At 43.7% G+C, this 22808-nt stretch overlaps 2 protein-coding genes across 4 annotated transcripts in view; both read left to right on the forward strand.

The window, feature by feature from the left end:
- The first annotated feature begins 913 nt into the window (after nt 1-913).
- On the forward strand, nt 914-6108 carry mepce (methylphosphate capping enzyme). The gene is made up of 5 exons (XM_021591300.2): nt 914-1218; nt 1739-3660; nt 3844-4062; nt 4273-4396; nt 4498-6108. The coding sequence occupies exons 2-5, from the start codon at nt 1780-1782 to the stop codon at nt 4536-4538; spliced, it is 2265 nt and encodes a 754-aa protein (XP_021446975.2). The 5' UTR covers nt 914-1218; nt 1739-1779; the 3' UTR covers nt 4539-6108.
- A 5897-nt stretch (nt 6109-12005) lies between these two features.
- LOC110509418 (disks large homolog 4) overlaps nt 12006-22808 on the forward strand; it is a 206312-nt gene continuing 195509 nt past the window's right edge. For 2 of the 3 annotated variants that reach the window (XR_005040482.1, XM_036968063.1), the window contains exon 1: nt 12006-12543. Coding sequence is in view for 2 of the 3 variants with exons in the window: in XM_036968063.1 (XP_036823958.1) it covers nt 12514-12543 (30 nt within the window). In the remaining variant the exon portion in view is untranslated. The remainder of the gene's footprint in view (nt 12544-22808) is intronic. The other variant, XM_036968065.1, reaches the window with a different exon arrangement.

The following is a 22808-nucleotide window of genomic DNA, read 5'->3' on the forward strand; positions in this document are numbered from 1 at the left end:
CACATTAGTTAGCTAGCACATGGTGTTGCCCCCGACTGCTGTGTACCGGAGAAAACTGTGCTCGACATTCAGGGGCGAAGGACACTATCTACTTGTTGTTCCCGACCTCCCGCTGTGTGATAGTTTAGCCAGCTAGTTCTAAGGACTCTGGTACACAGCTTGCTAGCTAGTTAGCTAGCTCACAGTGTTTCCCCTGCCTCCCGTGTACCAGAGTACTCCTTCATCGCCGTATTTAACAGAACTGCAGGAAAACAGTACCTGACAGGCGGGGGCAAAGGACACTGTCTACAGGTGTACGGCTAGCTATCTAGGGGTCTACCATTCTTCTGTGGTGTTTATAGGTGGCTGGCATCCAATGATATTGCGCATTAACATCATCTATAGCACTGGAGTGCCCCTGCCTCCGGCCTGTCCTAATTGAAAAATTGACCAATAGAAGTATAAAGAGGGTTCTTGCATATGCAGGAATGACCATATACAGGAACGCCCACAATTGCACCCTTCTCGAAGATCCAAGACGTTGTTGGATAAAAACTACAAATCCCAATGATAATTCTCAATTGCCCGCCCTACCACATGTCAGTGAATGAGAAGGGGGTGGGAGCGTTGTAATCTGTTTTGTTTTGTTTTGCCTCTCCAACCTTACCTTGATGTAAAATGTGTTAACAAAATGATGCGTATAGACCGTATACAGATTTACAATACATTTTTAAATAGTTAATTTCGCCAAATGGCGGGGGAATAACAAATACAAATTCAGAAAGGCAAATTATGGGATACCTATTTGTGTGCAAAACTAGGTCGACGTGTATTGCTCAACCCATACACGTCTGTAATTGGTCAATTTTATGAAGACTGCCTAAAACCTGCCACCTTATTGGTTCCGATGCTTGTCTGTTTCAGTGTTTATGCTCTGGCAAAAGATAAAACAAACAACGATTGGAACCTTCCAATCTGCGTGAGGTTGAGCTGTTGAGCTAGAAGTTAGCGATTGGAGTTTGGAGTGTACAGCGAGCTCATAATCGCACAGTTACCACCACACTGATTGTTTTATTATTTTTAGAGAGGCTTGTTTTCCAAACATTATTGATTCATTTCACCAGTGAAAATAATATTATCGAACAATCAAGCTATCAACGAAGCTGATGCAGCAACGTCAGTAACTCGGGAGGGAGTGTGGCAGTGACAGTTCAGCTTCACGAGAAGGCGGGTAGAACGGTGAGCTGAGCTGAGACTGTTGTGTTGTTGTTGATGAACATACAGTTGCCTCATGCTGTAGCTAGATGGCTAGTTTACGTATTTATCTTACTATCTTACTTAGTCGCATTTATTAATGAACGCAAAGTGATGAATTCTTGAAAAAAAAATCGGCATTTATAGAGCGCTAGTTAGCGTAACAGTATTGAGGAACCATTGGTATTGGTTCACGCGCAGCAGCTGGCATTGAGGATGGGTTCAATGTCTTCACTGTAGACGTTCACTCAACGTTTGCCTCCAATATAATGGATGCATATACTAGCATGCACCTTGGGTCTTATAGAATGACATGCAGGCACAAATCATCAAGTTACTTTCAGTTGTCAACAAATAAGTGCTTTACTAAATAAATGGGAAAGCAGGAACTAGAGACTGAGCACTATTGTAATCTTGTCCAGTTATAGCTGGGCTTTAAATAATACATCTTATGATTTATTGGGTTCGGTGGTCACTATTCTAATCTATTTTAATGTGTTTTCAGATCAGTTGTCCCATGTCAGCACCAAAACAATTGCGTGGAAGATGATAGAGATGTCTGTTGATAAAGAGACTGTTCCAACCAAAAGTATGAAAGTGGACCCAGTGCCACCCCAGAAACTCTCAGAACGCACTGGAAGCTGCAACAATGCCCCCAAAGTGCCAGAGGTCACCCTGGCCAACCCAGACAGCACTGATGGTGCTGCTACCTGCCCCATGCCAGACAGTGGTGCCCAAACCAAGCACAGCAGCACGGCTGACCCCCACGATCAGACAAAGCGTGTTGAGCAGGAGGCCATGTTGACTGAGCAGCATGTTAACCCTAAAAATGGCTTTCAGCAACCCAAACAACCACCGCAGCAGCAGAAACTCTCAAAGCGTCGCAGCACAATGATTGCAGGGTTCAAGCATCCAGCAGGTAAGAGACGACGACGGGTAAACTCAGAGAGCGACTCGGTTCTGCCCACCAACTTCCTGCTGGGAGGAAACATATTTGACCCGCTGAACCTCAACAGCCTGCAGGACGAGGAGGTGAACAGGGCCCTGAACGCTGAGACGCCCAAGTCCTCCCCCCTTCCTGCCAAGAACCGCGACCCTGTGGAGATCCTCATTCCCAGGGATATCACTGACCCTCTCAACCTCAACAGCAGGATGGGAGGTAGGAGCCTCCTGGTGTCGCCCTTCAAGAGTGGTGGCAGGAGGAGACACCGTAACAGACACCATGGAGGAGGAGGTGGGGGTTCCACAGTCTCCGTGTTGGACCTGTCAGATTCAGAGAGGAGTGGTGAAGTCACCAACACCACTTCTTCTCTGTCTAACCTGGCATCTGCTAGTGCTGCGTCTACCTGTGTTCTAGAAGCACCCAGTGTCCCAGCCGTCCTGGACCCCCAGGATGCTAATGGTAATGAGATCAACCCATCCAACTGCAGGCATGAAGCCATGCTCACTGTATCTGCCCCCCAGGCCCAGCCTCGAGCCCAGGAAGACTCCTCAGCAGCCACCGCCGGAGGCCCAAACCATCTCTCTAGCCGGCAACGCAAACGCAGACGCAACTCTGGTAAAACAGAGCCTCCGATGGTCCAATCTACTCTTATGGCCCGGTCGGGGACGGAGGAGAGGGGCCGTGGAGCTGGGCCCGGGAGAAATGCGCAGTCCTCCTTCCACACCCCAGTGGTAGGTCCCAGGGGGTCCTCCCAGGTACCAGGGGGTCGGCAACCGCATCTTCACAACCAGCACAAACAACAGCACCAAGGCAACAAGAAGAAGTTCCAGTATGGGAACTACAACAAGTACTACGGCTACCGCAACCCAGGCTGTGCCGAGGACCCACGGTTCCGTTGTCTACGTCCGGAGTGGTTCCATGGTAAAGCAGTACTGGATCTGGGCTGTAACACGGGCCACCTGACTCTGTGTATTGCTAAGAAGTTGCGGCCCGCACGCATATTGGGTTTGGACATTGATGGGGGTCTGGTGCACGCGGCCCGCCAGAACATCAGACACTACCTGTCAGAGCTGCAGGCCCAGGAGGCCCGGCGAGCCGCAGGGGATGAGAAGGAGAAGACCAATGGACCAGGAGAGGAAAGGAAAGAGAAGGCCAACAGACAGGAAGACGAGTCACACTCAGGAGGACTAACGCACAAACAGAATGAGAAAGAGCCCAGCAGGGCTGTAAATGGAAATGCTGAAAAGCAAGTCCCTGCAGAGGCAGCGGGTGGCGTGGTGTTGTCACGTCACGCAGAGAGAAGAGCTCAGGAGAGGGGGGCTGAGGAGATGGAGGAGGACTCTGGAGCACCTGCTGTTGAACTGGGAACCAGCTCCTTCCCTGTCTCCTTATGGATCTCCAGGGGACCCATAGCAGCACCCCCACTCCCCGACACACCCACCATGCCTCCTGGTAACTTCCCCTCGAATGTCTCCTTTGTCAAGGTAGGTATATGCACTGCAGACTTTTAATGTGTTTCCATTTTAATAATCAGTATTCATAATATTAAGGTGGTAATTAAGAATATTATGATGAATCATTTGTTGCTTCTGTCTACTTGATCCTCACAGAGAAACTTCACACATTGTTTACAACTCATCCCCTGTCGTCATCTTTCTCCTTCGTAGGGGAATTATGTCCTGGAGAGTGATGCTCTGCTGCTGACCCAGCAGCCAGAGTACGACGTCATCCTATGCTTCAGTGTTACCAAGTGGGTCCACCTGAACTGGGGAGACGGTGGCCTGAAGCGCCTCTTTCACAGAGTGTTCAGACACCTGCGTCCTGGAGGCCTGTTCGTCCTGGAGCCACAGCCCTGGGTCACCTACGGCAAGAGAAAGAAACTCACGGTGAGATGAGGAGAGAACTTAGTGTTGCAAGGACCAATGGTGTGATCTGCTACTGTAGATGTGCATAACTGCAGTATATAGCCAAAACATGAACTAAAACATATTACAAGTGGCCTGTTTCTTTGTTAAAGACATGAAAGTATGTGTTGCTTTGCTCAGCACTGAGGCTGAGACGGAATCATGCCTGACTTTACGCTCTCACTGTTGCAGGATAGCATCTTTAAGAATTACCACAGCATCCGCCTCAAACCAGAGCACTTCTCCACATACCTGACATCTGAAGTGGGATTCTCCAGCTACGAGTTGATCGGGACGCCTAACAGTTCATCAAGAGGCATGTCACTGGTTCATTAGATACCGATATCATCTCTGATTCTTTCAAGTGTCCTTTTCTATTCTGTTTCTCAAACTAATGGATTTGTATGTCTTCCACAGGTTTTCAGAGGCCAATCTATTTGTTTCATAAAGGAACATAATCTGCCAGGAAGTGGGATGGAGCAGGAGAAACCAAACCACCATGAGACACAAAACAAGCCACCCGCTCAAACATCTGCCTTCATCTCCAGTCTGTAAGCATATAGGTCAACCCCAATCAGAGCTTTCTACTTGTTTGTGATGCTGTGTTCAGAAGGTAGCTAAGGAGACCAAAACATGAGACTTGATTCTATAGAACGACTATCTGATGGCTTCTCTACACACAACTCCAGTCTAGATGATGAGAAGAAAAGCATTGGGACAGGGTGAACTCAATCATGACTCTTTGGGCTTGTTGCTCCCTATGCACAGACCATTGTTCCTTATCTTTTTATTACTGTTCGTACTCTTGTTCAGTCAAGGATTGTATTTTTTTCACATTTTAATATCAACGTTCATCAATAGATCAACTTTTGAAGCAGAATGGACAACCAAGACCTAATTTGAATCCTTTGCATAAAATGTACTCCCATGTAATGTCCAAATAGAACTAATCTAGGGACATTTCTCACACTTTTTATAGGATCAGAGCATCTTCAATTTTAAGACTGTTCTGCTTAACATAAGTCCTCACTGACTGACCAGGAAAAGCATTTTGACTCTGGATAAGTGTGGCCTGTCTTCAGCCTGCTCCTGGCCCAGAGTGCTTTTTCTCTAGATATCTTACTGCCTGTCTGGGGACTGTTCCTGTCTTTTTCTATTGGTAGCTGATTCAAGAACTGTCAGTCAGGTGGCATTGGCTATGGTGAGATGTGAGGGATGATCAATGTTTTTTCTTTGGCTGGTTATAAGAATGATTGATTGTTATTTTATTTGACTCATGTTCTTTTTTCTTTCTTTTTTCAATGGATTCTTCTTGTCATGTGTCCAAACAAAGGTTGGCTGCCAATTTCTCATATTCAACCTATACAGAGCCTCCATGGTTTGGACTTGTATTGTTAATCCAGCTCACTTTAACCCAAATCAGTTCATCGTAATGAAATGTTTATGCTTTACTCAATTCTTATGCTTAATATTTTGTTTAACTTGCACCAGGTGCTGGTTTAGTTCTGATTTTGTTGAAATGTTTTTTTGTTTTTAATAAACAAATCAATTGAAATGCAGTCAGTGCTCATTAGTCATTCTACAGATGCCTCCAATCTAAAGGAAAAGACATCCACAGTCACTAAACAAATCGGATTCACAGCGTCAAACCCAAACCAATCTGTTCATCTCATCCTTCTCCATAAGATCCTAGACCTAGGGAAACGTTATAGGGAGGAAAATAGCTTGATGAAAAGAGAATGTCACTTCTATTCATTATTTTTCTGTTGATGTTGTGCAGATTTGTAACCACCTGTTTATGACTTTTATATAAAGTTTTAATCCGTTATACATTTGTAGAAATGTTTGACTACCCTTGGAATGCCAGCGCTGATGTGTGTGATTGAATTATCACTAGTCATGTGAGTGCTTGATCAAAGGAAACTGCATGAGATTTGCTACAGATATGTTGCAACAACTCTTCTCAATCTGAATTTGCACTGATATGAGGGGCATTTACTATCAATAAATTGTCATTTATTCAAAGTCCATAATGTTAATGTCATCTGATATTCTGGAGGTTTGGGCTAATTATTTATGGGGGGGGGGGGGGTCATATCAAATTGTATTGGTCACATACACACGTTTAGCAGATGTTATTGGTCACATACACATGTTTAGCAGATGTTATTGGTCACACACACGTTTGGCAGATGTTATTGGTCACATACACACGTTTAGCAGATGTTATTGGTCACACACATGTTTAGCAGATGTTATTGGTCACATACACACGTTTAGCAGATGTTATTGGTCACATACACATGTTTAGCAGATGTTATTGGTCACATACACATGTTTAGCAGATGTTATTGCGGGTGTAGCAAAATACTTGTGTTTCTAACTCCAACAGTACAGTAATATCTAAAGTAACATTTCAATAAGGTTGTCTATCATAGCAGAACATCATTCACTACCTGTCAGAGCTGCAGGTCCGGGAGGCCCGGCGAGCCTCAGGGGATGAGGAGAAGACTGATGGACTAAGAGAGGACAGACAGGAAGAGCGGAAGGAAGACGGACTAACGCACAAACAGACTGAAAGCGAGCTCTCCGTACATAAAGTAGCAGTTTGCCGTTCAAACAAGAACAAAGCGACCACTGGTTTGGTTAAAAAGCTGAGAAATGTAACAATTCCTTGACAGAGTTTTGGATGCAAGAACTGACCATTATTATAAACCTAGTATTAACCGTGTTGAGGTTACACAGTGCTAGTTTCCAATTAAATGGTTTACAAAGGGGTAAAACAAACTTCTATTTGAGGTTTTGATGGGGTACGGCAGTTGAACTCCGCTCATGACGCTGTGTGCATCGGACATCCAGGACAGAACAGTAGCCAGCCCTAGCCTACCATACATTACTGTTTTAATATGGATAACAAGGGTTAATGACAGGCCTGTGTCAAAAACATGAGCAAGTGCCATGATCCCCAAGGAAATATGACTTTTATAAATGCTCCAGTTGAGAATATTAGCGGCATATCCAGAAACCGACAAGTTAAACAGATAATCATGTTTTATTTACGGGGGAAGAATCAAATGTTGCGTTTTAAACGATCTACTGCCAAAAAGGCCGGGTTGATGCTAGTAGACCCTAATGAAAATGTCCCGCCCCCCAAGGTTGGAAACCACTGTTACAAAGATGTTGTGGCACAAGGTGTTTGGGCTGTTGAGTCCTCATAACAATATGGTCTTCGTGAAATAAAACATCTGGGGAAATTACAATAAATTGTTAGTGTTCTTCATCTGTGTTATTATAGTTACTTTGTTGTAGTCCATTATAGTACCACTGGGTGGCATAACACTCCATGAAATGTCTGAAATGTTCTAGCATTTTCTTCTCAGGCTCAAACCAAAACCAGAAGCCCAGAAACTGGGGTAAGTAGTCAGATCATCAAAACCAAAAAACAAGTAGCCTAATTGAATACTGTAATTAGAATTCAACTGTTTGAATTTGACTATTTGCACTTTTGCTGAGTTTTGCTTATACTAAGTGTCGTATGTGAACAAGAAAAGTCCTGACATCTCTGGTTGTGATGTCATTTTGTGACCTAGTTCAAGTCCCAGCTGTGAGATTTGTCAAATATGTAAAATACATGTGATCCTCGGGCAGCCTCCTCATCGTCCTCATGTTCCTCCTGGGTTCCATTTAGCTGACCAGAGCCTGGCCTTGGCCTACTTCCCGTCAAACTGAGCTGAGGCATCTTCAGGACCAGCAGAACAGTATTGCCTTGAAGAAATCGGGACTAGAGGATGGAGACTAGATACTTCTCAGTGAGTTTTTCTCCCGTCTCGGAGAGCATCGTTAAGTGGTTTTGTTACTGTAATGGATATCTGTCAGTGGATCCTTTCTTTTCCTCTGTTTCTGGCTGTCATTCTATTAACATGAATTCCTGGGTTGTTTATGTGTCTCAAATCTCCAGACACGTGTGTGTCTGTGTGTGTGTCTGTATGATAGAGAGAGAGAGAGAGGGTATTGAGAAATGGCATGCAAGCTACATTTTCATGTGTTAGCTTCTGTTTTGTGTGAGGAGGGTGCATGTATATCTGTCATTATTCACACACACATACTACTTTCTCTGTCACTCTATGCAATCTTGTAACGATTCATATTTTATATGTGGTTTAGAACATGAATGTTCAGGACGTTTTGTTAAGGTAGTAGTAGTAGTGGTGTGTGTGTGTGTGTGTGTGTGTGTGTGTGTGTGTGTGTGTGTGTGTGTGTGTGTGTGTGTGTGTGTGTGTGTGTGTGTGTGTGTGTGTGTGTGTAACCCCTCAGTGTCTGTCTCGCCATCAACACACTAGGGAAGGTTATGTAATGTGGTAAACAGGTCAGCCATAGTCAGGTCAGCTCCTGGCTGAATACTGTCGTTTAACACAGGCTGCGGTTCCATATTGTATTTTCAATCATACCTTGCAAAATATTTACACTGTATTTAATGGAATTTAGGTGAATGGTACAGCATGTGATGTTATCAAGAACAATGTTCTCTAGAGGTCAATATGGATCTGGTCAGTCGTGGTCCATGCTGTCTCCTCTGTGGGCTCTGGAACTCTCTGGAACCCTCTGGAATCCCCTGCATCTCCCTAAAGGGAGCAATTCCAGACCAGTCCAGGTAGTTTGGTTCAGATTATGCTGTGTGACTAGGTGGATGGGTGCCCAGATGGGGGACTGGAGCATTCCTATACACACTGTTACAGTACTCTGCTTGGTCTTTTTTTTCTGTATTAATGAGTGTGCTTGGTTAAATACGTGCATGCCAGCGGCAGTTGGTGATGTTTAAGATGAGTATGGCCTTATTTTTATTACAGCATATTGGATGACTGTCATTCATATTCCATTCACCCAGCTCAATGTAACATCGATAGATTTAGCCTACTTACTATATGATACTATCATTTTCCTATACCCATCATGAGGTTGCTACAACCTAGGCTATGAATGAAAGTTTACAATGTAGGTGCACAGGTTGAGAGAGAAATTGGAGTAATCCAGGTGACAGACAGTGACACATTCAATACCGCCTTGCACCCTCTTGCCTGCATCTAACTGATCTAGGATGTAATCATTAGTCCAACAGTTACAAATGAGAGTTTCTATTGGACAAATTCAGTGTGTTATATAAATTAAATAATAAATAAATTAATAAATTATTGGTGAGGTGAAAATATTTAGTATACTTTTATCTCAAAATAATAACTTAATCTTTCACTATATTTATTTTTATGAAATTCACTGAGGAGGATGGTCCTCCCCTTCCCCCTCTGAGGAGCCTCCATTGATGTTTGCCGATGTGTACACACATACCTGTGTGTGGGTGGGTGTTGTATTTGTTGTAGGTTGGATCTATGCCTCTCTCTCCACCCCAGGGAATACAGATGAAGTCGCAAGTTTACATACACTTAGGTTGGTGTCATTAAAACTCGTTTTTCAACCACTCCACAAATTTCTTGTTAACCAACTACAGTTTTGGCAAGTGTGTTAGGACATCTTCTTTGTGCATGACACAAGTCATTTTTCCAATAATTGTTTTTTTAGACAAATTATTTCATTATCATTAAATGTATCACAATTCCAGTGGGTCAGAAGTTTACATACACTAAGTTGACTGTGCCTTTAAACAGCTTGGAAAATTCCAGAAAATTATGTCATGGTTTTAGAAGCTTCTGATTGGCTAATTGACATAATTTGAGTCAATTGAAGGTGTACCTGTGGATGTATTACAAGGGCTACCTTCAAACTCAGGGGAGCAATTTCCAAATGCCTGAAGGTACCACGTTCATCTGTACAAACAATAGTATGGAAGTATAAACACCATGTGACCACGCAGCCATCATACCGATCAGGAAGGAGACGCGTTCTGTCTCCTAGAGATGTATGTACTTTGGTGGGCAAGTGCAAATCAATCCCAGAACAACAGCAAAGGACCTTATGAAGATGCTGGAGGAAACTGGAACAAAAGTATCTATAGCCACAGTAAAGCCACTGCTCAAAAACCGCCATCAAAAAGCCAGACTACGGTTTGCAAATGCACATACGGACAAAGATCGTACTTTTTGGAGAAATGTTCTCTGGTCTGATGAAACAAAAATAGAACTGTTTGGCCGTAATGACCATCTTTATGTTTGTAGGAAAAAGGGGGAGGCTTGCAAGCTGAAGAACACCATCCCAACCGTGAAGCATGGGGGTGGCAGCATCATGTTGTGGGGGTGCTTTGCTGCAGGAGGGACTGGTGCACTTCACAAAATAGATAGCTTCATGAGGGAGGATAATTTTGTGGATATATTGAAGCAACATCTCAAGACATCAATCAGGAAGTTAAAACTCGGTCGCAAATGGGTCTTCCAAATGGACAATGACCCCAAGCATAATTCCAAAGTTGTTGCAAAATGGCTTAAGGACAACAAAGTCAAGGTATTGTTAGTGGCCATCACAAAGCCCTGACCTCAATCCTATAGAAAATATGTGGGCAGAACTGAAAAAGCGTGTGCGAGCAAGGATCCTACAAACCTGACTCAGTTACACCAGCTCTGTCAGGAGGAATGGGCCAAAATTCACCCAATTTATTGTGGGAAGCTTATGGAAGGCTGCCCGAAAAGTTTGACCCAAGTTAAACAATTTGAAGTCAATGCTACCAAATACTAACAGAGTGCATGTAAACTTCTGACCCACTGGGAATGTGATGAAAGAAATAAAAGTTGAAATAAGTAAGTCTCTCTGCTATTATTCTGACATTTCACATTCTTACAATAAAGTGGTGATCCTAACTGACCTAAGAAAGGGAATTTTTACTTGGATTAAATGTCAGGAATTGTGAAAACTGAGTTTAAATGTATTTGGCTAAGGTGTTTTTTTAAACTTCCGACTTTAAACGGAAGGGGGGTCTTAATTTAGAATTGCATTATTGCTGTACCATTGCTCCTGCATTGTGGGGAGCTGGCAGAGGGGAGGGAGGTTATGCTGCCTTTTGTACAATTACCCAGCTGAGGGTGCAAAGATCTCGGCCAGGTCGCAGTTGTAAATGAGAACTTGTTCTCAACTAGCCTACCTGGTTAAATAAAGGTGAAATAAAAATAAATGTAAAAAAGACAGAAGCACACATTTCCCTGTGAACCAGGCTTTAGTGGTGCAGTCTAGACTCTTAAAGGCAAAGTGTACCCCTAAGATGCACACATGATTCTATTCATTTTACTGCAATGCATTTGAACAAAGGTTCCAGTCCAAATTCACTGCATTGACATTACTCAGTCATAGATGGTACACCCCGGCTGACTGTAGAAACATTTAGTCACACAGAGAAATGTGAGAATGGCTGTATACCCAAAACATCTCCATGTATGCTTCTTCTTATTTTACTTAAAATCCATATGCCCCCTTTACCTTCCTGTTCCCCTTTCTCTCTCTCTCTCTCTCTCTCTCTCTCTCACACTCACACACACACACACACACACACACACACACACACACACACACACACACACACACACACACACACACACACACACACACACACACACACACACACACACACACACACACGTACAACCATTCACACAGACCCCAGCGCAACGGCTACATGATAACAACAACCCTTCCTATTGCCACGGCAACAATTGCACCATTGCTAAGGCAACAGCTGCAGAACACCACAACAAGCAGAAAACCCTTCACGCTTTTCACCTTCTGTCATGGTTTCCTCTAGTTTATGTTCGGGTTGTTTTTGTCACTCTGATTGTCGTATGCGTTTCCATTTTCTCTGATGCATATGTAATTCTCTCTCCCCCTCTACACATTTTATTTCAGTCTAATTCCTTCTGTTTTCACATACACACCACATACACTGACTCCCTCGCTCTCTCCTTCACAGTCCCCTCCCTCGGCTCTTCCTCTCCATCCTCTGCTGTTTCGCTGTCTAATCCTCTCTCTCTTTCTCTCTCTCTCGCTTTCTCTTGCAGAGCGAATCTCCCCTTTTTCCCATACCACCTCTCCTTTCTACTTCCTTCCCTCTCTGTCCATCTCCTTTCATATTCATCCCTGCTTCTCCTCTTCTTCTCTTCCTCTTCTCCTCTTATAGAAGAGTTCCCTCTCCCTCCCCCTCTCTCTCTCCCTCTCCCTCTCTCCCATACTGATTCGGAGCACACCCTCTCTCTTGCTCTTTCTCTCTCTTTCCCTGTGTCCCTCCCCCTCCCTCTTTACGTTTCCCCTCCCTCCATCCTCTCTTTCCCTCGCTGGTTCAGTAAGTAAAGAAAGAGATACACGGAAGCAAAGAAAAAGGGGGAAAGGCAGGACGAGAGAGAGCAGGAGTGGGGCAGGCTGGGGCGAGGGGTGTGGGGTCTCAGCCCTCTGTTGTGGGGGGTTGGGGGTTGAGATACACCCCACCTGTTTGTTCTCACTACCATGGACTGCCTCTGCATTGTGACTACAAAGGTAAGCTGATCCGCCGTTGCTTCCACAGAGAGAGAGAGAGAGAGAGAGAGAGAGAGAGAGAGAGAGAGAGAGAGAGAGAGAGAGAGGAGAGAGAGAGAGAGAGAGAGAGAGAAAGAAAGAGAGAGAGAGAGAGAGAGAGAGAGAGAGAGAGAGAGAGAGAGGGAGAGAGAGAGAGAAGGAGAGAGAAGGAGTGAGAGAAGGAGAGAGAGAATGAGAGAGAGAATGAGAGAGAGAATGAGAGAGAGAAAGAGAGAGAGAAAGAGAGAGAGAGAGAGAGAGAGAGAGTAATAGCCTCCTTGTGTTATCTGCTTTGTCTCACCCTTTCTTTGTGTCTGGGTTAAACGGTAAATGTAACAGGGCAGCATGTCTTTGCAAAGATAGGATATTTGATCATTATTTCTCTCCTGTTAGCTCTTTGTGGTCTTTTGTTGCTACTTATATAGGGGTGGCAAGTAGCCTAGTGGTTAGAGCATTGGGCCGGTAACCGAAAGGTTGATAGATCGAATTTCCGAGCTGACAAGGTAAAAATCTGTCGTCTGCCCCTGAACTAGGCAGTTAACCCACTGTTCCTAGGCTATCATTATAAATAAGAATGTGTCCTTATCTGACTAGTTAAATAAGTATATTTTTCTTGAGAGTAAACTGCACTGGCTGAGAGTGTTAGTGTGTTAGTAGCATTGTCCCTGTCTTTCTCTATATTTCTGTTTCTCCCACTCTCTTTCTCTCCTCCATATCCCTCTCTGTGTGAGGCTGTGTGAGTGTGCTAGCTAGCAGGGAGTGGGTTAACCTGCATGGCAGGATGCTGTAGGAGTGAGTGAGCTAGTGAATAGGCCTGAGGTTGGGGTGCTAATTCTGGCTTTGTGTCATGTTGGAAGGTCCAGGATGTCAGTAGATGGGACCAGGCCTGGGCTCCCTGCATGCCTCAACCTCCTCATTTAGACACCCTCACTCTCACCTCAACCACTGCCATGGAGCTAGCTCACACACAAGCTGGGAGCTCCCACAGCCTCACACACACACACATACATACACACACAAAGCGTGTGTTATATCACACACACGAGGCCAGTGACATGCTGGGGCTGACTGCTCCACACAGCCAGCCCCTGTCGTGAAATTGGCTCTCAGAGAGAGAACGTTTATGGAATTCCATCCAAGCCCTGTCTCTCAACTACTCAGCCTGCTCCCAGTCCCAGGCTCTCTCCTCTCCCCTCCTCTCCTCTCCACTACTCTCCTGTTCTCTCCCCTACTCTTCCCTTTTCTCCCTCACTCTCCCCCTCTCTCCCTACTCTCCTCTTCTCGCCCCTACTCTCCTCTTCTCTCCCCTACTCTCCTCTTCTCTCTCCTGTCCCCTCCTCTGGCCTCCTCTCCTCTCCCCTCCTCTCCTTTACTCTCCATACTCTCCTCTTCTCTACTTACTCTCCCCTTCTCTCCCCCACTCTCCCGTCTCTTCCCTTCTCTCCCTTACTCTCCTCTTCTCTCCCTTCTCTCCCCCACTCTTCCCTTCTCTCCCTTCTCTCCCCCACTCTTCCCTTCTCTCCTGTCCCCTACTCTTCCCTCCTCTCCCCTACTCTTCCCTCCTCTCCCTTACTCTCCTCTTCTCTCCCTTCTCTCCCCCACTCTTCCCTTCTCTCCCTTCTCTCCCCCACTCTTCCCTTCTCTCCTGTCCCCTACTCTTCCCTCCTCTCCCCTACTCTTCCCTTCTCTCCCCTACTCTTCCCTTTTCTCCCCTACTTTCCGCTACTCTCCTCTTCTCTCCCCTACTCTCCTCTTCTCTATCCTGTCCCCTCCTCTAACCTCCTCTCCTCTCCCATACTCTCCTCTACTCTTCTCTCCCCTACTCTCTTCTTCTCTCCCCTACTCTCCTCTTCTCTCTCCTGTCCCCTCCTCTGCCCTCCTCCCCTCTCCCTTACACTCCTCTTCTCTCCTCTCCCCTACTCTCCTCTTCTCTCCCTCCTCTTCTCTCTCCTGTCCCCTCCTCTGCCCTCCACCCCTCTCCCTTACTCTCTCTTCTCTCCTCTTCTCTCCCCTACTCTCCTTTACTCTCCATACTCTCCTCTTCTCTACCTACTCTCCCCTTCTCTCCCCCACTCTCCCGTCTCTTCCCTTCTCTCCCTTACTCTCCTCTTCTCTCCCCTAATCTCCTCTTCTCTCCCATGCTCTCCTTTTCTCTCCTCTACTCTCCTCTTCTCTCCCCTACTCTCCTCTTCGCTTCCCTTCTCTCCCCCACTCTTCCCTTCTCTCCCTACTCCATTCTCTCCCTACTCTCCTCTTCTCTCCCCTACTCTTCCCTTCTCTCCCCTACTCTTCCCTTTTCTCCCCCCTACTCTTCCCTCTTCTCCCCTACTCTCCGCTACTCTCCTCTTCTCTCACCTGTCCCCTCCTGTCCCCTCCTCCCCTCTCCCTTACACTCCTCTTATCTCTTCTTCTCACCCCTACTATCCTCTTCTCTCCCCTTCTCTCCCCTACTCCCATCTTCTCTCTCCTGTCCCCTCCTCTGCCCTCCAACCCTCTCCCTTACTCTCCTCTTCTCTCCCCTACTCTCCTTTACTCTCCATACTCTCCTCTTCTCTACCTACTCTCCCCTTCTCTCCCCTACTCTTCCTACACTCCTCTTCTCTCCCCTTCTCTCCCCTACTCTCCCCCTTTCTCCCCTCTTCTCTCCCCTACTCTCCTCTTCTCTCCCCTACTCTTCTCTCCCCTACCCTCCTCTTCTCTCCCATACTCTCCTCTTCTGTCCTCTCCTCTTCTCTCCCCTACTCTCCTCTTCTCTCCCCTACTCTCCCTGACTCTTCCCTTTTCTCCCCTACTCTCCTCTCCCCTACTCTCCTCTTCTCTCCCCTACTCTTCTCTCCCCTACTCTCCTCTTCTTTCCCCTACTCTCCTCTTCTCTCCCCTACTCTTCTCTCCCCTACTCTCCTCTTCTTTCCCCTACTCTCCTCTTCTCTCCCCCACTCTTCTCTCCCCTACTCTCCTCTTCTTTCCCCTACTCTCCTCTTCTTTCCCCTACTCTCCTCTTCTTTCCCCTACTCTCCTCTTCTTTCCCCTACTCTCCTCTTCTCTCCCCTACTCTTCTCTCCCCTACTCTCCTCTTCTTTCCCCTACTCTCCTCTTCTCTCCCCTACTCTTCTCTCCCCTACTCTCCTCTTCTTTCCCCTACTCTCCTCTTCTCTCCCCCACTCTTCTCTCCCCTACTCTCCTCTTCTTTCCCCTACTCTCCTTTTCTTTCCCCTACTCTCCTCTTCTTTCCCCTACTCTCCTTTTCTTTCCCCTACTCTCCTCTTCTTTCCCCTACTCTCCTTTTCTTTCCCCTACTTCCTCTTCTTTCCCCTACTCTCCTTTTCTTTCCCCTACTCTCCTCTTCTTTCCCCTACTCTCCTTTTCTTTCCCCTACTCTCCTCTTCTTTCCCCTACTCTCCTTTTCTTTCCCCTACTTCCTCTTCTTTCCCCTACTCTCCTTTTCTTTCCCCTACTCTCCTCTTCTTTCCCCTACTCTCCTCTTCTTTCCCCTACTCTCCTCTTCTTTCCCCTACTCTCCTCTTCTTTCCCCTACTCTCCTTTTCTTTCCCCTACTCTCCTCTTCTTTCCCCTACTCTCCTTTTCTTTCCCCTACTCTCCTCTTCTTTCCCCTACTCTCCTTTTCTTTCCCCTACTTCCTCTCCTCTCTCCTGTCCCCGCTGCTCTCCTCCCCTCTCCCTTACTCTCATCTTCTCTCCATTACTCTCCTCTTCTCTCCCCTACCCTACCTCTTCTCTCCATACTCTCCCCTTCTCTCCCTACTCTCCTCTCCTATTCCCTACTCTCCTCTTCTCTTCTCTCCCTTACTCTCCTCTTCTCTCCCCTACTCTCCTCTTCTCTCATCTTCTCTCCTCTTCTGTCCTCTCCCCTTCTCTCATCTTCTCTCCCCTACTCTCCTCTTCTCTCCCCTTCTCTTCCCTTTTCTCCTCTTCTCTCCCTTACTCTCCCCTACTCTCCTCTTCTCTCCCCTACTCTCCTCTTCTCTCCCTTACTCTCCTCTTCTCTCCCCTACTCTCCTCTTCTCTCCCCTACTCTTCTCTACCCCACTCTCTTCTCTCCCCTACTCTCCTCTTCTCTCTCCTCTTCTCTTCTCTCCCCTCCTCTCCTCTACTCCCCGCTCCTCTCCCCCCTTTCCCCTACTCTCCCCCTCCACTCTCCTCTCCTCCCTCTACTTTCCTATCCCCTCCTCTCCTCTCGTCGAGAATCCTGGTGGGTTTTCACACACACTTACACAGTCACACACACACACACACACAAAACAAACATACACACAATCACTGTCACAAACACTCACAAACACGCAAACAGCCTAGCAGCTGCTCCTGCATGCTGGCTGTGGGAGTGTGTGTGAACCATGCTAATACAAGGACTGTGGGACAGATGAGAGGTATCTTATGCACACACTGGATGAACTTGGACAGGCTCTTGTAGTTTTTTATGGGAAATGTGGTCCAGTATTTGCTCTCTGTATGTAGGAACTCTCACCACTATCCCGAATGCAGTTTTATTTATAGAAGGGGAAAGAATGCTTGGTTGGCTCAGTTTTTCATAAATCATTGCTTGTTTAGCCACGGAAAATCTGATTAATTTGCTTATCAATCACTTTGAATAAAGCCAGTTCCCTTGACAACAGGGCTCCTTATGGCCAGCTGACAGAGATAGCCATCATAGGGAAGATGAGCATGAAGAGGCAGTGTGTCATTTAAGCCATTACACTTCATTTATGTGTGTGTGTGTGTCTCTGTCTCTCTCTGTCTGTCTGTCCGTCTGTCCGTCCGTCCGTCCCTGTGTTTACGGTTGGAAAAGCATGCATCTCACTGTTTCAGACAGTCTGTATCATTAAGCAGAAGATTCCAATGCATGACGTTCAGTAGCTATGCCTATATGGCTTACAGCCTTCACTGGGCTCCGTGGGTAGCTTTAAGGTGTATTAATGCAGGCTGAGAAGTATTTAAACTGCAGAGCAGAGACAAGCTTAACTAGCTCAATTAAAGTGCAGATATACGTATATATATTTATATATATATATATATATATATATATATATATATATATATATATATATATATATATATATATATATATATATATATATATATATATAGAGAGAGAGCGAGAGAGAGACCTTCATTTAGATAATAATAGAGGTACACCTGCTGTAATATCCAGCTCATCAGTCTCCTGTTATCTGTCCCTTTGTACGATATCAACATACATCGTAATAAAATATATACTTTATATAGTGTGTTTCATAAAGAATCTCCAAGTCGCTTTTAAAAAACAAACAAAAACCTATTCAGAGAGTGGTTAGTTCACTGGAGATGGTCTTCCACAGCTAGATAATGATGATGTCGTTCAGTAGGTATACTGTCACCCTATAGCTTTGTCTTTTGATAGCTTAGCTTGTTCATGCTTGTACCTGACTTCAATGAAAAAGCTTTGATTCAACTTGAATCCAAAATGGCTGTGTGTTCCCTGCCCATTAAGCAGTATTCTGGCTCTGTGTTTGGTGCAATAGCGAAAGAGGAGGTCCAGGCAGGCTTCCATAGGCATGCTCTTCTCTTTCATCCTACTCTCTCTTCATTTTGCTGCTTTACTCACTCATTATGTTTCACTGTCCTATTTACTCACTCATTATGTTTCACTGTCCTCTTTACTCACTCATTATGTTTCCACTGTTGTCTTTACTCACTCATTATGTTTCACTGTCCTCTTTACTCACTCATTATGTTTCACTGTCCTCTTTACTCACTCATTATGTTTCCACTGTTGTCTTTACTCACTCATTATGTTTCCTCTGTTCTCTTTACTCACTCATTATGTTTCACTGTCCTCTTTACTCACTCATTATGTTTCACTGTCCTCTTTACTCACTCATTATGTTTCACTGTCCTCTTTACTCACTCATTATGTTTCACTGTCCTCTTTACTCACTCATGTTTCAGTGTCCTCTTTACTCACTCATTATGTTTCCACTGTTGTCTTTACTCACTCATTATGTTTCCTCTGTTCTCTTTACTCACTCATTATGTTTCACTGTCCTCTTTACTCACTCATTATGTTTCACTGTCCTCTTTACTCACTCATTATGTTTCCACTGTTGTCTTTACTCACTCATTATGTTTCCTCTGTTCTCTTTACTCACTCATTATGTTTCACTGTCCTCTTTACTCACTCATTATGTTTCACTGTCCTCTTTACTCACTCATTATGTTTCCTCTGTTGTCTTTACTCACTCATTATGTTTCCTCTGTTCTCTTTACTCACTCATTATGTTTCACTGTCCTCTTTACTCACTCATTATGTTTCACTGTCCTCTTTACTCACTCATTATGTTTCCACTGTTGTCTTTACTCACTCATTATGTTTCCTCTGTTCTCTTTACTCACTCATTATGTTTCACTGTCCTCTTTACTCACTCATGTTTCACTGTCCTCTTTACTCACTCATTATGTTTCCTCTGTTCTCTTTACTCACTCATTATGTATCCTCTGTTCTCTTTACTCACTCATTATGTTTCCACTGTTGTCTTTACTCACTCATTATGTTTCACTGTCCTCTTTACTCACTCATTATGTTTCCTCTGTTCTCTTTACTCACTCATTATGTTTCCACTGTTGTCTTTACTCACTCATTATGTTTCACTGTTCTCTTTACTCACTCATTATGTTTCTCTGTTCTCTTTACTCACTCATTATGTTTCACTGTCCTCTTTACTCACTCATGTTTCACTGTCCTCTTTACTCACTCATTATGTTTCCTCTGTTCTCTTTACTCACTCATTATGTTTCCTCTGTTCTCTTTACTCACTCATTATGTTTCACTGTTCTCTTTACTCACTCATTATGTTTCACTGTCCTCTTTACTCACTCATGTTTCACTGTCCTCTTTACTCACTCATTATGTATCCTCTGTTCTCTTTACTCACTCATTATGTTTCACTGTCCTCTTTACTCACTCATTATGTTTCCACTGTTGTCTTTACTCACTCATTATGTTTCCTCTGTTCTCTTTACTCACTCATTATGTTTCACTGTCCTCTTTACTCCCTCATTATGTTTCACTGTCCTCTTTACTCACTCATTATGTTTCACTGTTCTCTTTACTCACTCATTATGTATCCTCTGTTCTCTTTACTCACTCATTATGTTTCACTGTTCTCTTTACTCACTCATTATGTATCCTCTGTTCTCTTTACTCACTCATTATGTTTCACTGTTGTCTTTACTCACTCATTGTGTTTCCACTGTTGTCTTTACTCACTCATTATGTTTCCTCTGTTCTCTTTACTCACTCATTATGTTTCCACTGTTCTCTTTACTCACTCATTATGTTTCCTCTGTTCTCTTTACTCACTCATTATGTTTCCACTGTTGTCTTTACTCACTCATTATGTTTCCTCTGTTCTCTTTACTCACTCATTATGTTTCACTGTCCTCTTTACTCACTCATTATGTTTCACTGTCCTCTTTACTCACTCATTATGTTTCCTCTGTTGTCTTTACTCACTCATTATGTTTCCTCTGTTCTCTTTACTCACTCATTATGTTTCACTGTCCTCTTTACTCACTCATTATGTTTCACTGTCCTCTTTACTCACTCATTATGTTTCCACTGTTGTCTTTACTCACTCATTATGTTTCCACTGTTGTCTTTACTCACTCATTATGTTTCCTCTGTTCTCTTTACTCACTCATTATGTTTCACTGTCCTCTTTACTCACTCATGTTTCACTGTCCTCTTTACTCACTCATTATGTTTCCTCTGTTCTCTTTACTCACTCATTATGTATCCTCTGTTCTCTTTACTCACTCATTATGTTTCCACTGTTGTCTTTACTCACTCATTATGTTTCACTGTCCTCTTTACTCACTCATTATGTTTCCTCTGTTCTCTTTACTCACTCATTATGTTTCCACTGTTGTCTTTACTCACTCATTATGTTTCACTGTTCTCTTTACTCACTCATTATGTTTCTCTGTTCTCTTTACTCACTCATTATGTTTCACTGTCCTCTTTACTCACTCATTATGTTTCACTGTTCTCTTTACTCACTCATTATGTTTCACTGTCCTCTTTACTCACTCATGTTTCACTGTCCTCTTTACTCACTCATTATGTATCCTCTGTTCTCTTTACTCACTCATTATGTTTCACTGTCCTCTTTACTCACTCATTATGTTTCCACTGTTGTCTTTACTCACTCATTATGTTTCCTCTGTTCTCTTTACTCACTCATTATGTTTCACTGTCCTCTTTACTCACTCATTATGTTTCACTGTCCTCTTTACTCACTCATTATGTTTCACTGTTCTCTTTACTCACTCATTATGTATCCTCTGTTCTCTTTACTCACTCATTATGTTTCACTGTTCTCTTTACTCACTCATTATGTATCCTCTGTTCTCTTTACTCACTCATTATGTTTCACTGTTGTCTTTACTCACTCATTGTGTTTCCACTGTTGTCTTTACTCACTCATTATGTTTCCTCTGTTCTCTTTACTCACTCATTATGTTTCCACTGTTCTCTTTACTCACTCATTATGTTTCCTCTGTTCTCTTTACTCACTCATTATGTTTCCTCTGTTGTCTTTACTCACTCATTATGTTTCCACTGTTCTCTTTACTCACTCATTATGTTTCCACTGTTGTCTTTACTCACTCATTATGTTTCCTCTGTTCTCTTTACTCACTCATTATGTTTCCACTGTTGTCTTTACTCACTCATTATGTTTCACTGTCCTCTTTACTCACTCATTATGTTTCACTGTCCTCTTTACTCACCCATTATGTTTCACTGTCCTCTTTACTCACTCATTATGTATCATCTGTTCTCTTTACTCACTCATTATGTTTCACTGTCCTCTTTACTCACTCATTATGTTTCCACTGTTGTCTTTACTCACTCATTATGTTTCCTCTGTTCTCTTTACTCACTCATTATGTTTCACTGTCCTCTTTACTCACTCATTATGTTTCACTGTCCTCTTTACTCACTCCTTATGTTTCACTGTTCTCTTTACTCACTCATTATGTATCCTCTGTTCTCTTTACTCACTCATTATGTTTCACTGTTCTCTTTACTCACTCATTATGTATCCTCTGTTCTCTTTACTCACTCATTATGTTTCACTGTTGTCTTTACTCACTCATTATGTTTCCACTGTTGTCTTTACTCACTCATTATGTTTCCTCTGTTCTCTTTAATCACTCATTATGTTTCCACTGCTCTCTTTACTCACTCATTATGTTTCCTCTGTTCTCTTTACTCACTCATTATGTTTCCTGTGTTGTCTTTACTCACTCATTATGTTTCCACTGTTCTCTTTACTCACTCATTATGTTTCCTCTGTTCTCTTTACTCACTCATTATGTTTCCACTGTTGTCTTTACTCACTCATTATGTTTCACTGTCCTCTTTACTCACTCATTATGTTTCACTGTCCTCTTTACTCACCCATTATGTTTCACTGTCCTCTTTACTCACTCATTATGTTTCCTCTGTTCTCTTTACTCACTCATTATGTTTCCTCTGTTCTCTTTACTCACTCATTATGTTTCCTCTGTTCTCTTTACTCACTCATTATGTTTCACTGTCCTCTTTACTCACTCATTATGTTTCCACTGTTCTCTTTACTCACTCATTATGTTTCACTGTTCACTTTACTCACTCATTATGTTTCCTCTGTTGTCTTTACTCACTCATTATGTTTCCTCTGTTGTCTTTACTCACTCATTATGTTTCCTCTGTTCTCTTTACTCACTCATTATGTTTCCTCTGTTCTCTTTACTCACTCATTATGTTTCCTCTGTTGTCTTTACTCACTCATTATGTTTCCTCTGTTCTCTTTACTCACTCATTATGTTTCCTCTGTTCTCTTTACTCACTCATTATGTTTCCTCTGTTGTCTTTACTCACTCATTATGTTTCCTCTGTTCTCTTTACTCACTCATTATGTTTCCTCTGTTCTCTTTACTCACTCATTATGTTTCCTCTGTTCTCTTTACTCACTCATTATGTTTCCACTGTTGTCTTTACTCACTCCTTATGTTTCCTCTGTTCTCTTTACTCACTCATTATGTTTCACTGTCCTCTTTACTCACTCATTATGTTTCCTCTGTTGTCTTTACTCACTCATTATGTTTCCACTGTTCTCTTTACTCACTCATTATGTTTCACTGTCCTCTTTACTCACTCATGTTTCACTGTCCTCTTTACTCACTCATTATGTTTCCTCTGTTCTC

This window comes from Oncorhynchus mykiss, chromosome Y (genome assembly GCF_013265735.2).
Source record: "Oncorhynchus mykiss isolate Arlee chromosome Y, USDA_OmykA_1.1, whole genome shotgun sequence".
In the NCBI taxonomy this organism is placed as follows: Eukaryota; Metazoa; Chordata; class Actinopteri; order Salmoniformes; family Salmonidae; genus Oncorhynchus; species Oncorhynchus mykiss.